General features: G+C 39.6%; 1 protein-coding gene across 1 annotated transcript; it reads right to left on the bottom strand.

Annotated features, from left to right (window-relative positions):
* Positions 1-103: 103 nt before the first annotated feature.
* Positions 104-19,740, bottom strand: LOC144654608 (protein transport protein Sec24A-like). The gene is given in 29 exon segments (XM_078514797.1): positions 104-1,558; positions 2,593-2,696; positions 2,822-2,914; positions 3,285-3,389; positions 3,832-3,969; positions 4,397-4,531; positions 5,209-5,252; positions 5,787-5,897; positions 6,448-6,621; positions 6,764-6,822; positions 6,975-7,074; positions 8,112-8,235; positions 8,986-9,087; positions 9,391-9,492; positions 10,098-10,153; positions 10,338-10,383; positions 10,779-10,897; positions 11,077-11,143; positions 11,634-11,743; positions 12,777-12,903; positions 13,173-13,275; positions 13,928-13,956; positions 14,586-14,675; positions 15,150-15,215; positions 15,778-15,885; positions 16,297-17,069; positions 17,072-17,149; positions 17,744-17,926; positions 19,349-19,740. Coding segments are annotated over 29 exon segments (3,681 nt in total). The 5' UTR covers positions 19,569-19,740; the 3' UTR covers positions 104-1,443.
* Between the last annotated feature and the right edge of the window lie 1,361 nt (positions 19,741-21,101).

Consider the following 21,101-nt stretch of genomic DNA (forward strand, 5'->3'; position numbering starts at 1 on the left):
TGCCCGTCGCCCCCCACTATCTCTGAGGATGGAAATTTCTTTGAACTGCGCCATTTTCAAAGAAAGAATTGTTTCCATCCGTGTAAAAATATGGGATACTAGAGACAGAAAGAGCAAAGCTTTAATTTTTGTTCAATGTCCAACTATATAAACATACAAGCTTCAAAACGATTTCTGCTGTAATGGTGCAACGTCTATCGCGTTCTACGATGGCCTTGGTTGTTTATTAGAATTAAGTCCTCCATTTTCCAAAACCAACATGGAAACTCTACGTACTAAAATTCATATATATTTTTTTACAATAGTTTGAAAGAAGTTGGATTTTGAATCTATGTTTTTCGCTGACAAGATCAACTCTCTAATTCTCATGTCCGGTATATAACATTTGTTATACAAAAGTAAAGAGAATCTGACAGTTGATCACACACGTGACTGCTTTGACAAAGGAAAGAGATTTTTTAATACTTTTTTTGAAATCCTAACATTAGGCTGTGTGAGTCAGATTTGAATTATTTAGTTAAAGAGTACTTAGGGAGGAAAGCTAGGTGAGTTACACAAAAACCATGTGCAAAAAATATTGCCCTATTAAATTCTATCAAATGAAAATTTCATAAACAATCATTCAATAGCGCTTCTCCAAAATATAATAAAAAATGTACTGTTCTAAATATAATAATCTTTGCCGCAAATGAAAACACCTAAATTCATAAGCCAATTCTGGCTTGGCTTTGAGGCTTGGGGGAATAAAACAAAAAATATCACATCTAGGTTGATGGATGAATAAACAATTTCTTTTGTTTTATTTCCCCAAGCCTCGGACCCAAGTTAGAATTTTAATTTAGTGGAATTGGCCTATTGAATGCCTGTCCGTAACCAAATTGGACATGATGTGACGTTTTACATAAGGTATACATTGAACAACGCAAGGCTGACTCCCTATGTAAAAACAACCAAGTGTCTAATCTGGTTCTCGTTGATCGCTGTTATTAAAACAACTGGCGGGCATCTGAATAGCATCCTTCGACTTGTATTCCTTAAGTAGTATAAAACGTCCAGTGTGTTTTCCCAAGTTTCCTGTTATCATATTTTTTGCCCCCTTCTTCTGCCTGCAGTAGTGTTACATCCTTGGAAATGCCAGATCAACGGTGGGGGTAGGGGGAGGGGAGCGTTGACCGCCACGGGTCCCCGAACGATATGATTGACATAACTTAACGTTTATTGCATTCTCTCCGTTGCGTCTCACTCGTTCGTTGTGCAATTCACAGTTAAAATCTTTGATGCTAATTCGCTTGTTATTTTAGTCTCCATACTGAACATTTCCTTTAAAGAAGCTCTTGGAATCTTTCACGTCTCGCCGGATGTTCCCAGTGCGATATTGTCTTGTGTATCATTTATCTGCATTTTTTGAATCACCAATAGTGCGATGGTCACCGAATATTGAGCTTATTTTGAAATCTGTTTTTGAAGATGAACGAGAAATTCGTAGTAGGACATAACCGATTCTGAGCGATCGTCCACAAGGTTTTGAAGAAACATCATCCTCATACGACTGTCTTCCCTGAAAATAGAAACACAAACAATTTATGAAGGTTACTGCAAGTACAGTTGAATCCCGATAACTCGAACCCTCAGTAACTCGAACCTCCCGCTAACTCAAACCTTTTCTGATTCCCCTCCGGGTCGTTTTTTTTTACTAAATTTACCCTCGATAACTCGAACTCCCGATATCTCGAACCTTTTTCGATTTCCCTTGAAGGTTCGAGTTCTCGGGATTAAACTGTAATGTAAAATATCAAACACGAGAGACAGGGTTTCATCGATTTCTATCATCCTCATCATCCGTCGCGCCAGTAGGCGCGTAAGGCCGTTTCATCGATTTCTATACAGAGTTGAAAATACGACGCACTTTTAAAAAGGTACCAATACAATAACTTCAAAGCTTAACAACAAACCGAGCTTAGGATGTACACAATGTTTGCTTTTGTAGTAAAGTGGTCGTCCAGTTTAACAACAGGGACATATTGGAAGTGAGTATGGCTTACAATGGCGAATATGAAAGTGGATTGCAATAAATTATGAGCAAATTTGAAAACGCGAGGCTAACATGTGAAATTGTCTCGAATTTAAAAATCTCGCTGCAACAACACGGATTTTTTTTTAAAGAAATTGCCTTCTATCATTTAGTTGGTGTTTATACAGCTTCCAATGAATCAATAAATCAAGAAATCGTCTGCTTCATTAGCAACCTTTAGATTTGACTATGAGTACAAGACCGAGTACGAGTCCAACTTTGGAATTTCGACAAAATTCTCTCTCACTAACTATAACTCTTCGCTGATGCTGACTATCACATAAATAAACGTTTGGAATAAGAATGGCGTGATAAGTGATTATAGGAGGCACACGAATTTGGTCTGAAAACTCGTACTCGTACTCAATCTCGCGTACTCGTAGTAAAAACCTAAAGGTCGCTATAAAGAACAGTTCTTAGCACCCACATGCCCGGTAGCGATTTAAACAGACAAAAACGTTATTAGCATGTACTCCTATTGGCCACAGGAATACCAAAGGTCTTTGCACTCGTTAACTTACTTCAAAACATAAATGTTAGCGTGACAAGTTCTCTGTGACTGCAAGTAATCCACAAACGTTCTCACTCTCTCGGATTGTGGATTTTCCAGCACCGGAAGCGATCCCTGACACAAGAATAAAATAAAAATCCAGCTTTTACTTGTTTACTTATTTAGGTTTATTATTTACATTGTTACATACTAAAATAATTATAAATAAAAATATAAGTTAATGTAAGAAAATTTCTTACCAAGTTCTCTGGAATGCTTCCAAAGTTAGGGACATTGAAAAACGCTTGAATAACATCGATAGGGGCGTCTCGTCCGACCCAAATGTAGAAAGCCTTTAAAAACAAAAAACAAATCGTGGTTACTCTACTTTAGGAAAGTATTTTTTCTTGGTATTCCTTCAATTTAAAGAAGATTTTATCGAGGGCTAAGCTTCTTCTGAGCTTACTGCGTGCGAGTCAAATTGAAAGTTAACAGACGGGAAACGTTTCAAGCGATATACCTGCATCACACAGCACATCGAACTACTATAACTCGTTTTTTTTTTCTCATTTAACGCTAAATTTGCGAAGGATGAATAGACTTGCTTACAAGTCGAGGTCACAAAAGCGTGCACGAAGCGCGATATCAAGTGCTGCCGGTGTTTTATAAAACCAGAAACCCATAAGGGTTTTGGGTTTTATAAAGTAGATTGTTTGTACTCACGTGACCAGTGTCCATGAGGTATATTCCTTTCCTACTGAGCTTCTCACCCGACAGGTGGTAGATTGGAGGATTGGGAACCGGGCCTGCTTTAGTGTGGAGAGCACCCTGGGAAGAAGAGCATTATGTAAGTGTTTGATTTAAAAGATGAAAAAAAAAAGACTATTGGCTATTTCGGGGGACGAGGGGGGGGGGGGGTTGGGGGTTTGGAAGGGGAAAAGGCTAGCGTCGAGGAACAAGCGCTTGCCTGTAATCGTTGTGGCTGATTTCAATTCCGGCTGGAGTCATATGAGTGCTGAGTTTGTGATTGGTTCTTTCGCTTTACTTCAAGGGTTATTCTGGTTTTCCCACCTCATCAAAATCAATATTACTAACTAAACTCCAGTTCATCTGGGAAGAGGACTCGCATGAAAATCAGCTACGGCTGATATAGCTTTTCTCACATAACGTATTCTCCTGGTGACGTTATCTCTCATTGACTAAAAAGAATCGGAACTTCTTGGGTATATTTCGGAACTCTTCGGGTAGTTAACGACGATAGGCTACTTACCTCATCGGACAGCTCGTGTATAGGGTACATCTTGGGGTAAATAGACAGCATGGCCAAGCTAAGAGGCATCACTTTAAACTGCTGCATAGCAAAACATCGCTCGTCCAAACGCGAGGCTGAGCCAAGACGAAACGCCATCTGTAAATCAAACAATCAAAAACGTTACAGCGAACTGAAAAACCACAACAAATCACAAAAACATTTCAAAGGAAAGTCAGCGAAGACACTTTTCAGAACTAGGCGCTTTAATTTTCTGAAGAATGCTCGTTGGACATTGATGGTGGATTGAATTATTCAAAAAAAAAACTTTATCGGCTGGCAAGTAAATAGCGGGAACAAAAGTTTAGTAATGACAGGCGTTTCAAAGTTAACAAGCCCACAGTACAGGCATATTGTTGCAAGTCATAACTAAATCCGTTAGCCTGTTTGGATCCTCAACAGACAAAAAAGGATTTGGACAGGTCGGAAGGTCCGCTTAGGGAGCGGGGGGAGAAGTCTAAAAAGCGCGGAGAAGAGGAGGGCTTATCTAAATACACCACCGAATTCAGCGAACGGTAATACTTACATGTTTCATGATGGCTAAAATAAAGAGCGGCAATAATCTGAGAGAATAAGGAGCAATCAATCCGCTGCTCTGTGGTTGATTTGCCACTGATGTACGGTAAACACCGAGTGTGTCGATACAAGCGTTCATCAAAGCCTGGTGGCACAACAACAAAAACAACATTAGATTAACAATGCATATTTAGAAATGATGTTACGCTAAAAAAAAAGCTAGACAATTCCGCTGGAATATTACTCAGACGGGAAACTCCTTGAATGAAGGAATACGATTGACGGTATACAAAAGTTTTTTAGTAAAACAACTTTCAAATTAGTTTTGTACTTGCTTTATTTTACACTGAAAAAAGAAACTCATGTAATACAGTCTAACTAAGCACAGCGGACTTTTTCGGCCCCTTAGCAGCACGCGACTTTCCCGCGTTTAATTTACTGTCGGTTACATGTTTTCCCACGCTTGGCACCAGTTACACTACAAAAAGTAGCGATAGCACATAAAAAAAATCGCAACAAACGACAACCCTTTTCAAAAAACTTAAATTCCGACCGGGACAAGCAATTTTCCTGCAATTTTGCTACCGACAGCGACGCAAAGTTCGATAAAACAGCGACATGGCGCATTTTTAAATTTAGACAAGCGACACGGAAACCCCCCCCTGGCAGGGCCTCGTTTCAGCTTCTACATCTGATCATAAAGTTTTATTGTCATTTCCCGCCCTTGTCGACGGTTCTTCTTGAACTAACCACCACCTAACAACCTAACCACCGCTGAAAAAAAAACCCTCAAAAAATGCAGATTTAATTTGTAGTACTTACTTCTCGTGCATCACCTAAAGATGAAGTCAGTGTTCTGTCAACAGCTGGCGATAAAGAAAAAAAAAATAAATAATTAAAACAACAAAGAGCAGACGTGGCAAATGGGTGATGCATTTAGGCCTAGTTTGAACTTCATAGTATTTAGTTGTGTACAGTGTGATTCAACACGTGTACTAACGCGACAAATCCAGATTTTCAAAAAAAAAAAACACCTTTATAGCAGTTGCTGGAGACAAGTTGCCCTCATGACCAAATATTTGTCTGTAAAATGGAGCCGCCGTTCGCGGGAAAATTTAGAAGCATTTGTATGAAAAACTAAAAGTACGATTTCTTGCTTCTCAGTAAACCGATGCCCTTCAAATTAAATCGGTTAACTCTTTTAGCTAGTATCTTTAGTTTGCAATTCACAAAAGTTTCAGAATGTCAACGGTCCTCGAATTATCGAGCGTCAAACTCCCGATTTTTCCCATACATTTACTGTAAATTTTGCCGCGTTTGCCCCCCCCCCCCCCCCCCTCAACCAAGATGGCGTCAGAAACCGTGGAAGGGTCTATTTTATGGAAACGTAACCGACTTACCCATCTTAGTAAGCAGTGTTGTAATGGCCTGCACATCAGCTGTAGCGTACAGATCACCAAGCTTGTTTGTGATTGGTAGAGCCAGTGTGTGCACTCTGATACGTCGCTCACCTACAAAACACCGTTAAATTTGCGTCAAGTAACGAATGAAAAATGCACAAAAGAAACGGAAGTGAAACGGTATCCCTTCCCGACCCAAGAAACTAAGCTATATATAAACTTCTAACATTAAATTACAGATCATCATTTTCACTTTGTTTACTCTCGGTTTTTGCAGAGTAGCTTATACAGCTAGTATCTTCGAGCATTCAAAGTACATGGTACAGTGGGCAAAGACCAGACGACAACACCGGGAACTCCATTCCCACTCTTACAGTAAGTGAGTGGTTAAGTCCCCGCTGACCATAACACTCAAGATGCAGGAGACGGGGCCACGGTTATCGCCCTTATCCGAGAAGATAAAATGTCTAAGTTGAGTAACCATTTGAAGTTGTCACTGCAAGGCAGCACATTCTCCTCAGCTATTTTTAGACCCTGAGTGTAGGTCCAGTCTGGGACTCGAACCCGAGACCTCCCGCACGGTAGTCCGGCGCTCTACCAACTACGGTAAGCTAACTGGTCGGCAGGTACTGTAAAAGAGCTGATACAATAGAGACCATACCTTTAGTGCTTGTATAAAGTAGAGCAGACTGGAATACAGCCAGATTGGAGTCTGTCAGTGAGTCTTCAATATCTATCTGCATACTGAATCCACTGTCAGGACTAACATTAGGCAACGAAACCAGGTCCGTAGAGCGTACAAAGAAGTTCCCATGAAACGTGTGAATTGAAAGACCTGATGAAAGAACACCAAATAAATAAATTAAATGAAAATACAATGTTAACCCTGCAGTCTCAAAATTCTAATTCTTGTCCAGACATGAAATTACATGTACTGCTTTCTGTGTAAATAAAAGGAAATAAAATACATACGATACCTTTTGTACAGCGAACTCTCATGACAGCTTCAAAGCCAATCTTCCTTGTCAGATAGCGTCTGCAAAGAGTATCCAACACTTTTGTTTATTTTACTTGATTTTTTTATGTTTATAAAAACATAAAAGTTGTTTACAATATTAGACACAATTTTTTTTGTCTTACTTTACTTGCTGTCACGTTATAACCAGCACCAAATAGAAATGAACTTACACAAGTTCATTTTCAAATTTCTCTGCTGCTGCAGGATTTCTTGACACATGAAAGTCTGGGTAATACATAACAGATCCACCAGAGTACTTGGATGCACACACTAAAACAATCAAAGAAGAACATTAACCACTACAATATCTTCAAACCTAACTATTGCCTGTCATGTAATGTGGTTTACATGTCTAAATCTGTGGATAAAATTATAAAAGAAGCTACTACGCAGTAATCTGTGATGCTGTATAAGGTGGTTCTAACTTTAAAGTCTGTGGGTTAAATCCCAGTGTGTGACCATTCAATTGAGAGCTACTGAGCAATACTTTCATGCAGTACTGTTTATTTTGCTTTACAAGGCCGTTCTAACTTTAAAGTCTGTGGGTTAAACTCTTGTGTGTGACCATTTAATGAAAGTTATTAAGCAGTACTTTCATGTGGTACTGTTCATTATGCTGTACTAGGAGGTTCTATTTTAAGTTTGTGGATTAAACCCTAGGTGTGACCATTCAAATGAAAACTATTGAGCTTACTGTACTTTCATGTGGTACTGTTTTAGTATGGTGAACAAGGCGGTTCTAGCTTTGCATCAGTCTGTAGATGAAATTCAAATTAACCACTGCCTCGCGAATATGGAGGATGGGTGCCTGGGATACCCGGGAGGGCCTCCACTGAGGTCAGCCGGCCCTCCCCAGATAGGATAAAGCTGCCAAGGCTGGCAATCCCAACAAAACAGCCATGAGCCCCCACGCACAGACACCCGTCACACTGATTAAATCAGTGGAAAAATGAATTTATAACTAATAAAAAGAAGCAGGAAAGGGAGGGAGGGAGGGGAAAAAAACCGCAAAACATCCCTGAAACCCTCCATGAACGAAGACCTGACACCACGCGCAGTCCGAGAAGCAACGCACTGAGCCTGACAAGCGCTAGTAACCGCTGACCACCAGGACAGCCGACTACCCACTCGTTGTGGTTAACTTGGTTAATTGCTTTATTTAACTTGGTTAAATCGCATTTAACCTCATTAAATAGCTCTTGAGCAGCACTTTCCTGGCAAATTTAAGAAAAGCATCCAATTTCTGCTTTGATGCACTGGCATGTAAGGGCCAAGTTATATTGATTTTCTTTGCTAAGCAGACTTACTTAAAGATGCAATGTCAGCATACTGTCCAGACAGTAAAAACAGATCAACAGCAACTTGTTCAGCTGCACAGTCCAGTGCAAACTTCTTGTAGAAATCTGTTGCTGGTGTTAAATTCTGGACATCCTAAACGAAGAGAAAAAGAAACGTACATAATCAATGTCTTACATGCTACAAGCAGTTTTCATACTTGACCAGATATTTGTATATGTTAATAAGGATGCAAAACCCCTCCAACAAAACCTTTTAAGATAGGTGGCACAAAAAGGGTTGGACAAACTGCGCAAGTTATGAAACAACCCAGCTTAGTTTGATACAGTCGAACCTCTCCTTACGGTCACCTCTATAATGAGAACACCTCCCTATTACAGACAGTTCACTTGGTCCGAAGAGATAAAAATTCATATAAACTCTACCACTGTAATAAGGTCACCCCTATAATACCAACACTCATCCTTGTCTCTCTGGTGTACGTATTAAAAAGGTTGGACTGTATCTTATTTGTGTGTTTTAAAAAATACATACATATAAAAGAAAACTACAGGGTCCGTACCCTTTTTCACAAACAATTTTCCAGGACTTTTCCTGGACTTTTCAAGGACTCAGATTGATTTTCCAAGACTCCAAAATTCACATTAACCCTTTCACTCCCATGATCTCAATATTATTTCTCCTTACTGTCTGTACATTTCTTATAATGTTAGTTTGAGTTCTGGTATTAATTGAGTTTAACAGATTTCCAGAGCTTTCCAGGACCAGTAGTCTTTTTCCAGGACTTTCTAGTCCTGGAAAGTGCCACAGACAATAAAATTCCAGGACTTTCCAGGTATTGCAGGACCCGTACGAACCCGGTTCTATCATTTTGACTACACCAACCTTTGGGTCAGACTTTTGTCCATCCTCTCTCTTTTTTAGCTCTCCTGGACCAATATTAGGTAATGTTGTCTGGAAAAGTGTCACACGACCTCCTATATGACCCTAAAACAGGCAAATCCACAAAATTAATGACAAATGAAAAGTGTCACACGACTGCCTATATGACCCTAAAACAGGCAAGTCCACAGAATTAATCACAAATGAAAATGGATAACTGATGAAAACAAGATAGCTGCAACTCTCCTGGCTAGCGGCAACCATAGATGACAAATGTGGCACGTTTCTTGCCACAACTGGCAGATTTTAAGGCAAAAGTTTAATGTAGAAAGCAACAGTCTTGTTTTTTCAGTGGGCACTGCAACACTTCTGCTAGGTGGGCAACCATAGATGAAAGTATTTACTTACAACTAATTTAAGGGCTGCTTGGAGAGCTGCTCCTGTAGCACTGTACACATTATGGCTGTTGTTGAACATCGTCGGAAGAGAGTCTAGTAGCTGTGTTATAAGCTAAAACCAAACAGAAATAAATTTGTTGTGTCTGTACATTTTTACTGGTAAATTGTCATGCTGAACAAAATCATGATCCTTAAGTAACATCTATGAAAGTAGTCGTACTCAGGAATGCATCTTTTTTTTTTTTTTAAGAAAAACGCTGCTCAATCGTTCCAAATAACACAAAACTAGTACAAAAGCCCAGATCAATTTTTTTTGAGTTTAAGTTCTGAACTATGCATTTTCATAAAAAACCATGATCAAAAAGATTATGATGCCCCATTTTAATTACAAGTACTACATGTATCTAGCTGATGTGACATTGGGTGATTCCAGAGAATATCCATACCATACCACGGGCGGCATCTTGGAATTCCGAGGGGAAGGGGGGGTGAAGTTCGGAAGGCATGGAGGGATACTTACAATTGGAATTCCGAAGGCATGGGGGAGTTCCATATCTTGGAATTTCTGGAATCACCCATTAGAATAAAATAAATTACATTAGTGTAGTTTAGTTTTGAAGGAACAAGCTATTTAAAATTGATCTTTTGTTGGATAACCTGTAATTGCAAATAAATTCAATTGGAAGTTAGCTTGGGGAAACACTGTTGTCCATTTACCTCTTTACTTTCATTCAAATTTACAAGCAAGTCATCAGGAGATGGAAGGAAGATGTCTACAAAAACAAGAAAATAGAGTGTTGGCAATGGATCTCAATTGAAACAACATAATTGCAAATCAAATACTCTCTTTATTTTGTTATTTAACTTTGAGTTACCAGCCCTATCGCCCACCCAGGGGCAAGGAACTAAGCTAAGCTAACTTATAGTTATAGTTGTAGAGTAAATTATTGTGCTTACCGTCTAAATCTGAAACGATATTCATCTGAGGTTGGCTGAGCTTTGACTAAGGGAAAAAAAGAAGGAAAAAACAGGCTATGAGATTTAATATGAAATTGATAAAGAAACATGTTCTGCTCATTAGAGGAGAGGCAGGTCCAAGTGCTGTCTACTGCCAATTTAATGAAGTTAATTTCTAACTTAATCAAGTTATCCACAGCAACTTATAAAGGGTGTTTTCACAATCAACAAAATCCCTTCCAGTTGGTCCGGAGTATTAAAAACATTCCATTTAGATTCTTGCGCTGGCTGGCCTTAGTAGAAGGTCCCTGGATGTCTTAGGAAAATATGGTTCATTTTCATTCATGAGATCTAGCCTAATGCTCACTCCAGGTCCAAAAGAATGAAATGCCTTCCCCCACAGGCAGAATGCAAAATGAAATCCAAACAGAAGTCACTCACCTTTAAACTATAAAAGTGAACTGTACTATCAAATGTTATAAATCCAATCTGCGTTCTCAAGTCTCCAGGCATTTTGTCAAGGTTTTCTTTCAGTAATTTACAAACCATATGAAGATAACCTGAAAAAAAAACTATGTAAGGAAACATACCCACAGGTATATGGTGGCACAGGGTTTGAGAAATACTCTGTTATAAATAACTCAACAATCAATCAATGTTATTCTCCCAGTAAAAAAAAAAAGCTTTTCAAAAACGAGCAACCACTTTCATTGGAGTACAATGCCAAACAAAGACCTACCTGTCTCTAATGCATTAAAAGAAACATCCAAAACAAACAAGAAGATTGCTGGCTGTGGAGGCCTTAACTGCAAACAAAATAAATACACAGATATTCAAAAGCGTTATTAGTTCACATTACTTTGCTAGCAAAAGGAAACAGATTCAGTAAACTGTCTGACATTACATTTGCACTTGGCCAACAAGGCTTTATTGTACATCCTTAACCAAATAGAATATTTAAATAAATAAATAAATAAATAAATAAATAAATTACTATATTTAGAGAGGAAGCCACATCAGCGCTAGCTGGTTTTCATGCGGGTCCTCTGTCCAGGTCGAATTGGAATTTGGAAGTGTTGGTTTTTCAGGAGGGAGGAAAACCGGAGAACCCGGAGAAAAACCCTCGGAGCAAGGCGAGAACCAACAACAAACTCAACCCACATATGGCACCGGGCCGGAATCGAACCCGGGCCACATTGGTGGGAGGCGAGCGCTCTCACCACTGCGCCATCCCTGCTCCCCAACAGATCTGTACCAACAGATTCAAGAAATCCAAAATAATGTCAAACTAATTACCATATACTCTGACGGTGCTATAAATTCCACTGTAGCATTCCTAATTTCCGGCCTTTTAGCTGGATCACCATACTGTCTTGATGTGGGATCAAAACAGAATTCCTCTGGAACTAAAACAAAGCAGTGATTTTTTACTAAATTTTAGCACCTTAAAATGACTCCATCAGTTACACGGTAGCGCTGAATGATTGTTTGTTGAGCAGAGAGCAGAACATTATATAGTAAAGTTTTCCATGTGGAAATGGTACCTGTGGGGTAGGGGGGGGGAGGTAGTGGAAAAGCATTGGGCACTCACAACCTCAGGGACCGCGCAGCAAGAATTTGAGTGGGGGGGCTAAAACGTGAAAACGCAAGGGTGAGTCAACTAGGGGGGTCCAGGGGCATGCTCCCCCGGGAAATTTGGATTTCAATTTCTCTTAGATCCCGGAAAATGCATTTAAAATTAAAAATTAAACGTTCAGCGCTTAAAATGTTGTGTTAAAAACTGACAAAATGTCGCAATAAAGAAACGTTGCTTCACAAAACTTTCGATAAAACTACTCAAGACACGAACTTTCCTCACCGTGTTGGAGTACAGGTTACTGAGATGTTACCAGAAAGCACAATTTAATTTCATTGTTACAAAATGAATAACCTTTAGCAGCTGACTTCGAAAATATACCGTATCGCCTTATAAGCCAAAGCAATTTGTTCGCATCGAAACTGACCAATGATGAAACAAGCGTTTTTCATGAGAAGTCCGCTCTTCCTTAAAGAGCCAGTTTATAGTAATATAAAGGGCATCCTGATCCTGCAGTACCCTAAGATGACTCGATTATAACTGAAACCTTTTAAGACAATAGTCCTTGTTTACTTGTTCTTTATGTTTCTATGTTGAAGGCGAGTCTATTTTGGTAATAGTAACTGCTGTTACTTTTGTCCTTTACAAACTAAGTCAACAATACAACGTCCAGAAACTAAATGTTTTTAGTAATTCTTCGTTTCTTTTTGTTTTGTTCATTGTAATTTTTTTGTACTGTAAAAAAGTGGGGGGGCTAAAGCCCCCTAGCCCCTCCCTCTCCGCGGTCCCTGTACCTACTGCTACAGTACTAGAAACAAAGTTGAAGATCAATAAAGTTACATAAAGGAAATGACATAATGTACCTTCATTTACTCTGAAACACATTGGACACCGCCACCTTCTGGAGTCTGTGAAGGTGACAAAGGGATTTATATATGTTCTACAGGAACGACATCTTGTAATGACAGAGGAGTGAATAACTGGAAGATTCTGTGGAATAAAAGCAATGTTGGTTCCATGTCCTGTTGTTCAATACATTTTAAAAAACATGATTATCATATTCAGTGTGAAAGGTTGACGATTTTGTCAAAGCACAAAATATATTAAAAGTTAATACTAAGAGAAGAAGTCTGGTTTTTCAAACAGCATGGATTGGGAGTCTGGAAGCTATACTACTTCCTCCCCACCCTCCTCGCCAGAACGACACTAAAGGAGACTGGGGAGGACTTGAACATCAGGGTTAAAAGTTTGTAACTTACCTGTAAATCTTTAAAAGGGTGAAGATGAATTCCTAGTGGAAGCTTTGACTTTGTCAACAAGCTCTTGGTTTCAGGGACAGCATTCATAGTACAACACAACACACTGAAAAGAAAGCAAGAAAATCCATGACATCTCTAAAAAACATGTGCTAAAAAGCTTAAATTACATTCAGGCCACAGGCCCACACTGCCAGAGATTTTCCCAGTTTTCATAGCATGAACCAACTAGCACTACCCCAGATGAGATGCAAGCTCATCACAGATTAGCCCTGAGTATTTTGTCAGATTTTTGTAACAGATCACCAGAACCCATTGTGCTCTTATGGCCAATAACGAAAGGTAATGCACAATATCACACCAAACCATTTTGATTTAATTGTAGCAGGTGGCAAAATTATTTTCCAGCAACAGATGACAAGGAAATGCAAAGTTGCCAAATGCAATTTTTGTTGGCAACAGGGAACGAGTGAAAAGTCACGGCACAGACAAATCCACTAGCTAAAGGTTGCCTACTAAAATGCGAAATAAGTGATGATAAGTGTTATAGATTATTAGGAGTGCACTCTAATAAATAGCAGGAGCCAGGTACATAGCCCATCAGTCTGTAGTATGAAATGACTGGGAGTACTGCTACTCCCTCTGGATAAGAGGCTAGCCTGCCCCAGTTTGCACCCAGCATATTGCCAGTTTGCCATGACAATTTGCTTCTATTTATTTCTAGTTCTTGTGAAAATATTTTTTAAAGTAATGTTTACCTTGGATCACAGCTTCTTCTCCGAAGATCCTGAAAATTAGACAAAGACAAAGAAATGTCATCATTAGTAGGAGATTTCAAACAAATGTTGGTTCTCATTTTCCTTGAGCTTAGCTAAAATTCTTAATGCAATTGAAATTGATTTCTAATTTTGGCATAATCAATTCAATTGTAAAGCAGTATCGTTTCTCCTTTTTTCTCTTCTACAGATTTTAAATGTTTTGTTTAATAATGATAATGAACACTAGACCATTAACATGTATTTTAGTTATAGGTTAGTGATGCAGTGTAATGTAAGTTAGTGTGATAATGTGACTTTTGATGTAACTTTTGAGTGTTTTCAATAAAGTTTAATCAAGTTAAGAAAATAATCAAAAATTCAATCATTATCTTTATTTGATATTTATTCAAAAGAATGCAATGCTTTCCAGCATTTTTTGAAAGAATATCCAGAGACCATTGGCAACCATATGTTTTAATTAATATCCTGGAGTGTTTATTTGTGTTTTTAAATTCTTGTTTGAAATGCCATCCAAGTGACATTTAAATGATCAAAACAATGCTTATTATAGCAAGTGGACATAACATTCTCTAAGTCTTACGAATGACAAAACATTGAACTTTTGGACAACGTATAAATTGAGGGAAAATATGCTCACTTGTGGCAAATTAGGTGTTGGTTGTTCAAGAGGAGTCGTTGGAAGAATGTGTCGTTGTTCCATAAGATTGATAGACTGACTGGCTGATTGCTGAAAATTAAAACAACAAAAAATAGTGTTAAAACCAGTTGGGATGGTTAATGATGTTTTTGTGGCTAAAATTGTTTTAATAAAAGTTCATATAGTGTGATTGTCCAGCTGAAAGAAGCTCTGAAAAGAACTGTTGTTGGTGGTTGACATTTCGACAACCTGAGTGAAAGTCATCTTTACAGTCAAGTGACTCAAAAGATGACTTCCGCTCAGGTCATCAAGCTGTCAGTCACCAACAACAGTTCTTTTTCAGAACTACTCTCGGCACACTATACAAACTACTGATACTCCTGGATTTATTGTGGTTAATTGTTTAATTTTGTTAAACTAAATGCAAGTATTTATCATGTGGATAGCATTAACCATCTTTTAAACAACTGAGGCATGGTCCAAACAAAGATGACAATAAATTTTTATTGTCATGAAAGTTACAGATAGTTTGAAGTTAAATACAAAAAATGTTTTTCTACAGACCTGCACTGAAAGTCTTCCCATAGGACCCTCCAAGCTGGCTGACGGAAACTGTGATGGATTGCCACCCTGGTCAGAGTAAGAACGTGTGAGAACATTGAAAAAGATGCAGTCTCAAAGGTTAACATGTGAACTTCATTCATTTAATATGCACCACAAGTTACACATGCTACAGCAGGCTGGCAGTAGCTCCTTAGTAGACTCATTTATTTCTTGATTGGTGAAATAAAACCTTCAATTCAACATTATTTTAAATTGTAATTAATTATAGTTTGTGTCCTTAATTAGCACCCTGTCTTTACCAGGAGCTAGATCCTTTTTAGACACAAAAATAAAGTTATTGATATTATGCTGGTATCAGAGTGTATAAGATCCTCCATCTCTCTCTTCGATATATCCCCTTGCTACCCCTGTCTTACTACCTACACCCATCCATTTACACTAATGTAAACACATCATGTAATCTAATGCATTTCAGCACATTTTCACAGTTAAACAAGACACTAGCAGACAAGGTTTTCAATAAGGTCTGGTGGCCGGCGAAACTCGCCACCTACTTCAGGTGATTCTACTCTGATTCTTATTAAAAACCCTGAGTAGAGTATTGAATGCACATATTTTCACAACTTACCATAGCCGGCTGCTGACCCATAGGAGAAGGCTGTCCAGGATATGCCTGGTTTACTTGGCCAGGAACATTCATCATACCAGCAGGGCCAGGCATAGAAGGTGGAGCCGTCTGCCAAAGAAAAAATGTTTACAAAAGATTCACAAACTAGCATCAGGCATGGCACCAAAAGAAAGTTGGTTTAAACCTCAACATACAAAAAAATGTTCAGTTTCTGTAATAAATGAAAGGCTGAGCAAAGAAAGGTCCAGGTGTACTTTAAGGCAGTGGGTGGTTTTCAATGATCATCAAGATATAGAACGAAAAAAGAACAGGTCGCTATTCATGTCCAGAATATTAATTCTTTTTCACATAAGCATTTTTCAGCGAAGTGCTAAAATGATCTGGTAACTAACAAGAGGACAGAGTTGGTGTCCTACTAAACGAGGGGAAAAAATATTACATGTACGCCAGTTACAGTACATCTGTGAGACAACAATGTCTGCCACATTTTCATCCAAACATGCACACAGACACACACACCTGAGCTGGGTACATTCTTCTTCGTGATGAAATAGGCCGTCCAGCTTGAGAATCTTGCCCAGTAGGTGAATATCCTGCAGGTGGATTGTTAAATCCAGTTTGAGGCATATTTGATCCTGGTGAATTTGACGGAGGAGGCGGCGTTGTCCTCTGAGGAGTTGTCACACCTGGTAGGCTTGTAGGGGGAGGTGGTGTTGTTCTCTGGGTCATCGTTGAGCCTGGTAAACCTGTTGGTGGAGGGGGCGTTGACCTCGGAGATGGACTCCCACGCTGTCCTGGATAGCCAGCTCCTGTGTTCATTGGCATTGCAGGTCTTTTAGGCTTGTTAGAATGCAGTGCAGATATTGGCTGGGAGACTGGTGGAACTGTACTTGACGACACACCAGATGTTTGTAATGTAAAACCTTGAGTTTGTCCTGAGTAATTAGTCTGCTGTCCATATTGTGGCATTTGGCCTTGAGCATTAGATTGTCCTTGTACAGGAAAACCAGGCTGAGATTGTCCGGGGAGGGGTGGCATAGATGGTGAGTTTTGAGGTGCTAATGGTTGGCTAACGTGAGAAGATGTCACTGGAGTAAACGCAGAACCAGCGTGCAATGTTCCAGGATGAACATTACTACTTGGAGCTTGCTGATGAGCACCAAATTGCGATGAAGGTCCATTTGCCAGTGTAGCTCCTGATGATGATGGTAAAGACTGTCCCTGTGTTGGTGCATTCAGATTTGGTGCAGATTGTCCCATCCTAGGATGTGCAGGGACAACACCCACAGGGGTCCTACCCCTGTAACAGGGCCATTGGCAACAGCGTTTGATGCAGGAGGCTGACTTCTGGGTGGTGTTGCACCAACTTGTCCTGAAAAACAACAGGAGTAGCTCAGAATCTGATTCCTTGGATTGTGTTCAAGGATGTAGATCAAAACTGGGAGCTGGTAAGAAACCCGTCTGATGCATGGATTTTACCCCCTTTGAAGGGTGGGAAGTGGGGAAATTTGGGTACTAAGGTTTTGAAGCCCTTTTCTTGACTGGTACCCACCTACAGCAAAGAAATTTCCACCAGTTTCAAATCTTAGCTAAATCCCTGGTTTCCACGAGAAAGGTAAAGGCTGTGTTTGAGACCAGTGGCCCATTAAGCTGGCACTTATCTTCTGTAACAAGAAGCAACTAGGAATATTCATACTCCCCCTAGATAGCATTCTAGTTCATCGCAGGGTTACACTCTTCACCCGCATTGCAGGGTTACTCCCATACTCCCAGCATTTAACTCGTCAGCACTAGATGTCTCTGGATCAATTCATCTACCATGTCAGGCCACTAATTGGATTTGTTCTCAGTTGTCCCATATTTATATTCACACTCTTGTGGCTCCATTTTCACAGACAGTTTATGGCACTAGGGAGTAATGGTGGAAAACACTGACTGCTCTCTAAGGCTAAGTGTTATAACTAACCAGATTGTGGATTCACTGGACTTCTCCTTGGTGGCGTTGATGTTGGTGAAGGCCCAAGAGAATTATTCATAGCTTGTGATGATGCACTCGCTGCATTATTAACCATTTGTGGGTTGGTTCTGTATTGATCTTGGCCAGGCGGCATAGATGGAGGCCACTGTCCTGGATATTGGGGCTGGTAACCTGAGCAATCAAAGATAATCTTTAATAAAAATGAAGGATCATACAGTTGAACCTCTCTAATAAGGACACCGAGAGGGGACAGAGCAAAGTGTCCGTAATAGAGAGGTGTCCGTATTATAGAGGTCACCACTATGAATTCACTTTTCTGACTCCACTGACAGCTTGAAGTCTTCAGTCACTAAAATGAAACCTGCACTCCTCTTTTAACTGTATCTAGATTGATTAATACATGCATCATCGAGACACACTGTCTATCAGTAGACTAAGTGTGCTACATTGCACATCTCAGCACGTACTTGTACCATATACAAATCACTGTTTTTTTAACGAAATGATCGACAACGCAATGCTGCATGTAAAAAACACAATTCTGAAAATGCCTTAGGTGAATAAAGCGTTGTTGCTTTTGCAACCACAAACAGGAAATTGTATTATATACACAAACTATCATCACCTGATCACGATCATCAGATTGTCTGTAATAAAGAGGTTAAGTTTATATGAATTTGCTCCCTGGGGCCGAGATTTATTGTCCGTTGTCCGTATTAGAGAGGATTCATATAACAGAGGTTTTTTATAAAGAAAATACGTGAGAATTTTGTCAGGACATCGTAGATTGTCCGTAATAGAGAGGGCCCATAAGGAGAGGTTCGACTGTATTTTGTTATCAATATTTTTTAAGCCAACATAGAGGAAATTAGTAAGATAGTGAAACCTGCCCAAGGGTAACAATGTAAATTTAGCATAATTGCATAAGGAGAATGAATATAATAACATGACATAATTGAACTACAGGAATGTCAAAATTTAAAACTCCATCAAGTGTTTAAAATTAGAAATTAATCAATTAATGACCCTACTTTATTTAAACTCAAAAGTGTAACTTGAATAAGTTCCAATCCAAACGAAATTAAAGCGATAAATATACCGATAAATTACAGAAATGAATGAACTTTGTACATTCCATATAAGTGAACAATCTGGATTATTTACAAATATTAAACGAAAGAACCTCCGAACTGCGAGACCAATAAAGAGTAACTTCCATTTGGCAAATCAAGCAACTTTTTTTTATCTTTTTGCATTTAAGATAAAAATTTGTTAAATAAACTTGCTCATAAGTGAATAACTCAGCTTAGTTACGACAGCGTAAATGTTAAATCGCGATTTACCGGTTTTAGTTTCAAGCAACCAGGTGATGTAGCGAATTACCTGCTACCAAAACTAATGACGCCATAATAAATAAAAAAACTCAAACGATGCAATTTTAAGGCTTGTTTTCAGAAATTATCAAAGTCCTGCTTCTCTTTACGGGTTAAGGAGAATGAGAAAACGACCAAAATTAAGCCAGAAATCGACATCGATCTTCGAAGAGGACGATGACATTTCTGCTACCCAATCTGTCATTGGAAACTTTCTTACCTCTCAAGGCCGGATTCATTTCTTGTGGAACACTCTGAGCTCGACTGTTAATCGTAGGTGTGTGTTGGGTTTCCTGACCTACTCCCTTCTTTTCTGGCTGCACAAATGCTCCATGATTTTGCGGAGATTGAAAATGGTTTACGCCGCCGTGGTTGATGTATGGCTGCTGTTGACCAACCGAGAACGCATTACTACTCGGCGGTAACCTTCCCTGAGACATCACCTAAAATACATTTAAAGCCTGATATCCGTGTCTTTGTTATGTGGGGTTCACTGAGGCTCTATAAATCGCTTTTGAAAAGCGTGAGTGAACCTAATTTTTTCAGAATTTCGTCAAAAGTCCTCCGGCTTGCAGCCACGAAATGCAGATGTGTTAGAGTATGCGCAGTGAACGTGTTCCAAGCGACGTGGCAAGAGTGATGCATTGCGCACCGCCATGACTGTGGGCACGTCACTACCTTTTTCTGCGCTGTAAGTTTTCTAGGTCTTTCTCTTGAAGGACAAAACAAAAATGTTACAAACTCTCAAGTCCATTTTAATTTCTTTTCAATTTTAAGCTGGATCGAGGGCATACCGTAAATAACCGTAATGACTACGGCGTAAAATTCTAATGGTATAAAATTTCTCCTAGACTTTCTTAAAGTCCTCCACTTCTCGTTTCCGGTTTTCGAGCTCTCGCGCTCGCGCTCTGTGGTCATCTGTGAGCTCGACTTGTAAGCAAATCTAAATTTCTCCCTTAAAGCCGATTTGTTGGTGGAATGCTTGAGAGGGGAAAGCGGGAGTTTTAATCTTAAATCGGGAGAACTGAGAAAAGATCGTGATCGTGATCGTGCTGACTCAGTACTTTGCAATAGAAAAAGATGGCAGTCCCAGGAGCCCGCATGAAAAATAAGGGGGGGGGGGGGGGGTAAGAGTATAAGGTACAGGAAAATAGGTAGAACCCCTGGACCCACCATTTAGGAACTATAAACACATTTGAAAAATATCAATACTCAAGATATTGGAAGTTGTTTGGTTCTGCCTTGCAAGCCTCATTTGAAAATTATCACCAGAGTTGAAAAGGTTGTTGTACCACACAACAGTACATCGGATCCAGTACATCTAGTACTATAAACTTTGAACGTGCGTGAGGCGGCGTGGTCTGAAATAGGCTATAGAGTTTGACACTTTTGGACCGAAGTAGAGTTTGGTTTGTGCATTTGTAGTCTGAGATGCTCTTGGAAGAGACAAGAAATCAATTCAGTAAGTCAGCTTCCTTGGCCGTAGAGACACTCTTTTGACTCGTCACGCACTCCTCCCGTGGGGGGATTAAAGATTGCGTGAAGATCCCAAAGAGTGTCTGCATAAGAGGCTATTGGGAATTCAATCGGGGCTGAAATAAGATGGGGAAATCGTATATTTTGACCTGAGGTAGGGGAATGTAAGGAGCGCGCCGCTCACCCAACTTAAATTTCAACCTTTTCCGCAATGCGCCTGTCCTATTTTTGAAGAAAAAGCGCCCCAGGGAGGGGCGGAGGGGTTGTCAAAATGGGGACGGGTGGAGTTGAGCATTTTCCCTTCCTTTCTGTTTTACTTTTTTGCGTGCGAGGTTTTTCTTTACTTTGGCGATCTCAAAACTGATGACAGCTGCTATGAAGAATAAACCTCAAAATTCTTGTCTGGATACTGCAGTGTGGTCTAAGACTCGACAGCCTGCGTTCAGACTGTCTTCAGGGGCAACGCGCGAGCAACGAAGCCGCGAGTTTTGCTGGGT

Source organism: Oculina patagonica, chromosome 5 (genome assembly GCF_052425735.1).
Source record: "Oculina patagonica isolate OP01 chromosome 5, crgOcupat, whole genome shotgun sequence".
Taxonomy (NCBI): Eukaryota; Metazoa; Cnidaria; class Anthozoa; order Scleractinia; family Oculinidae; genus Oculina; species Oculina patagonica.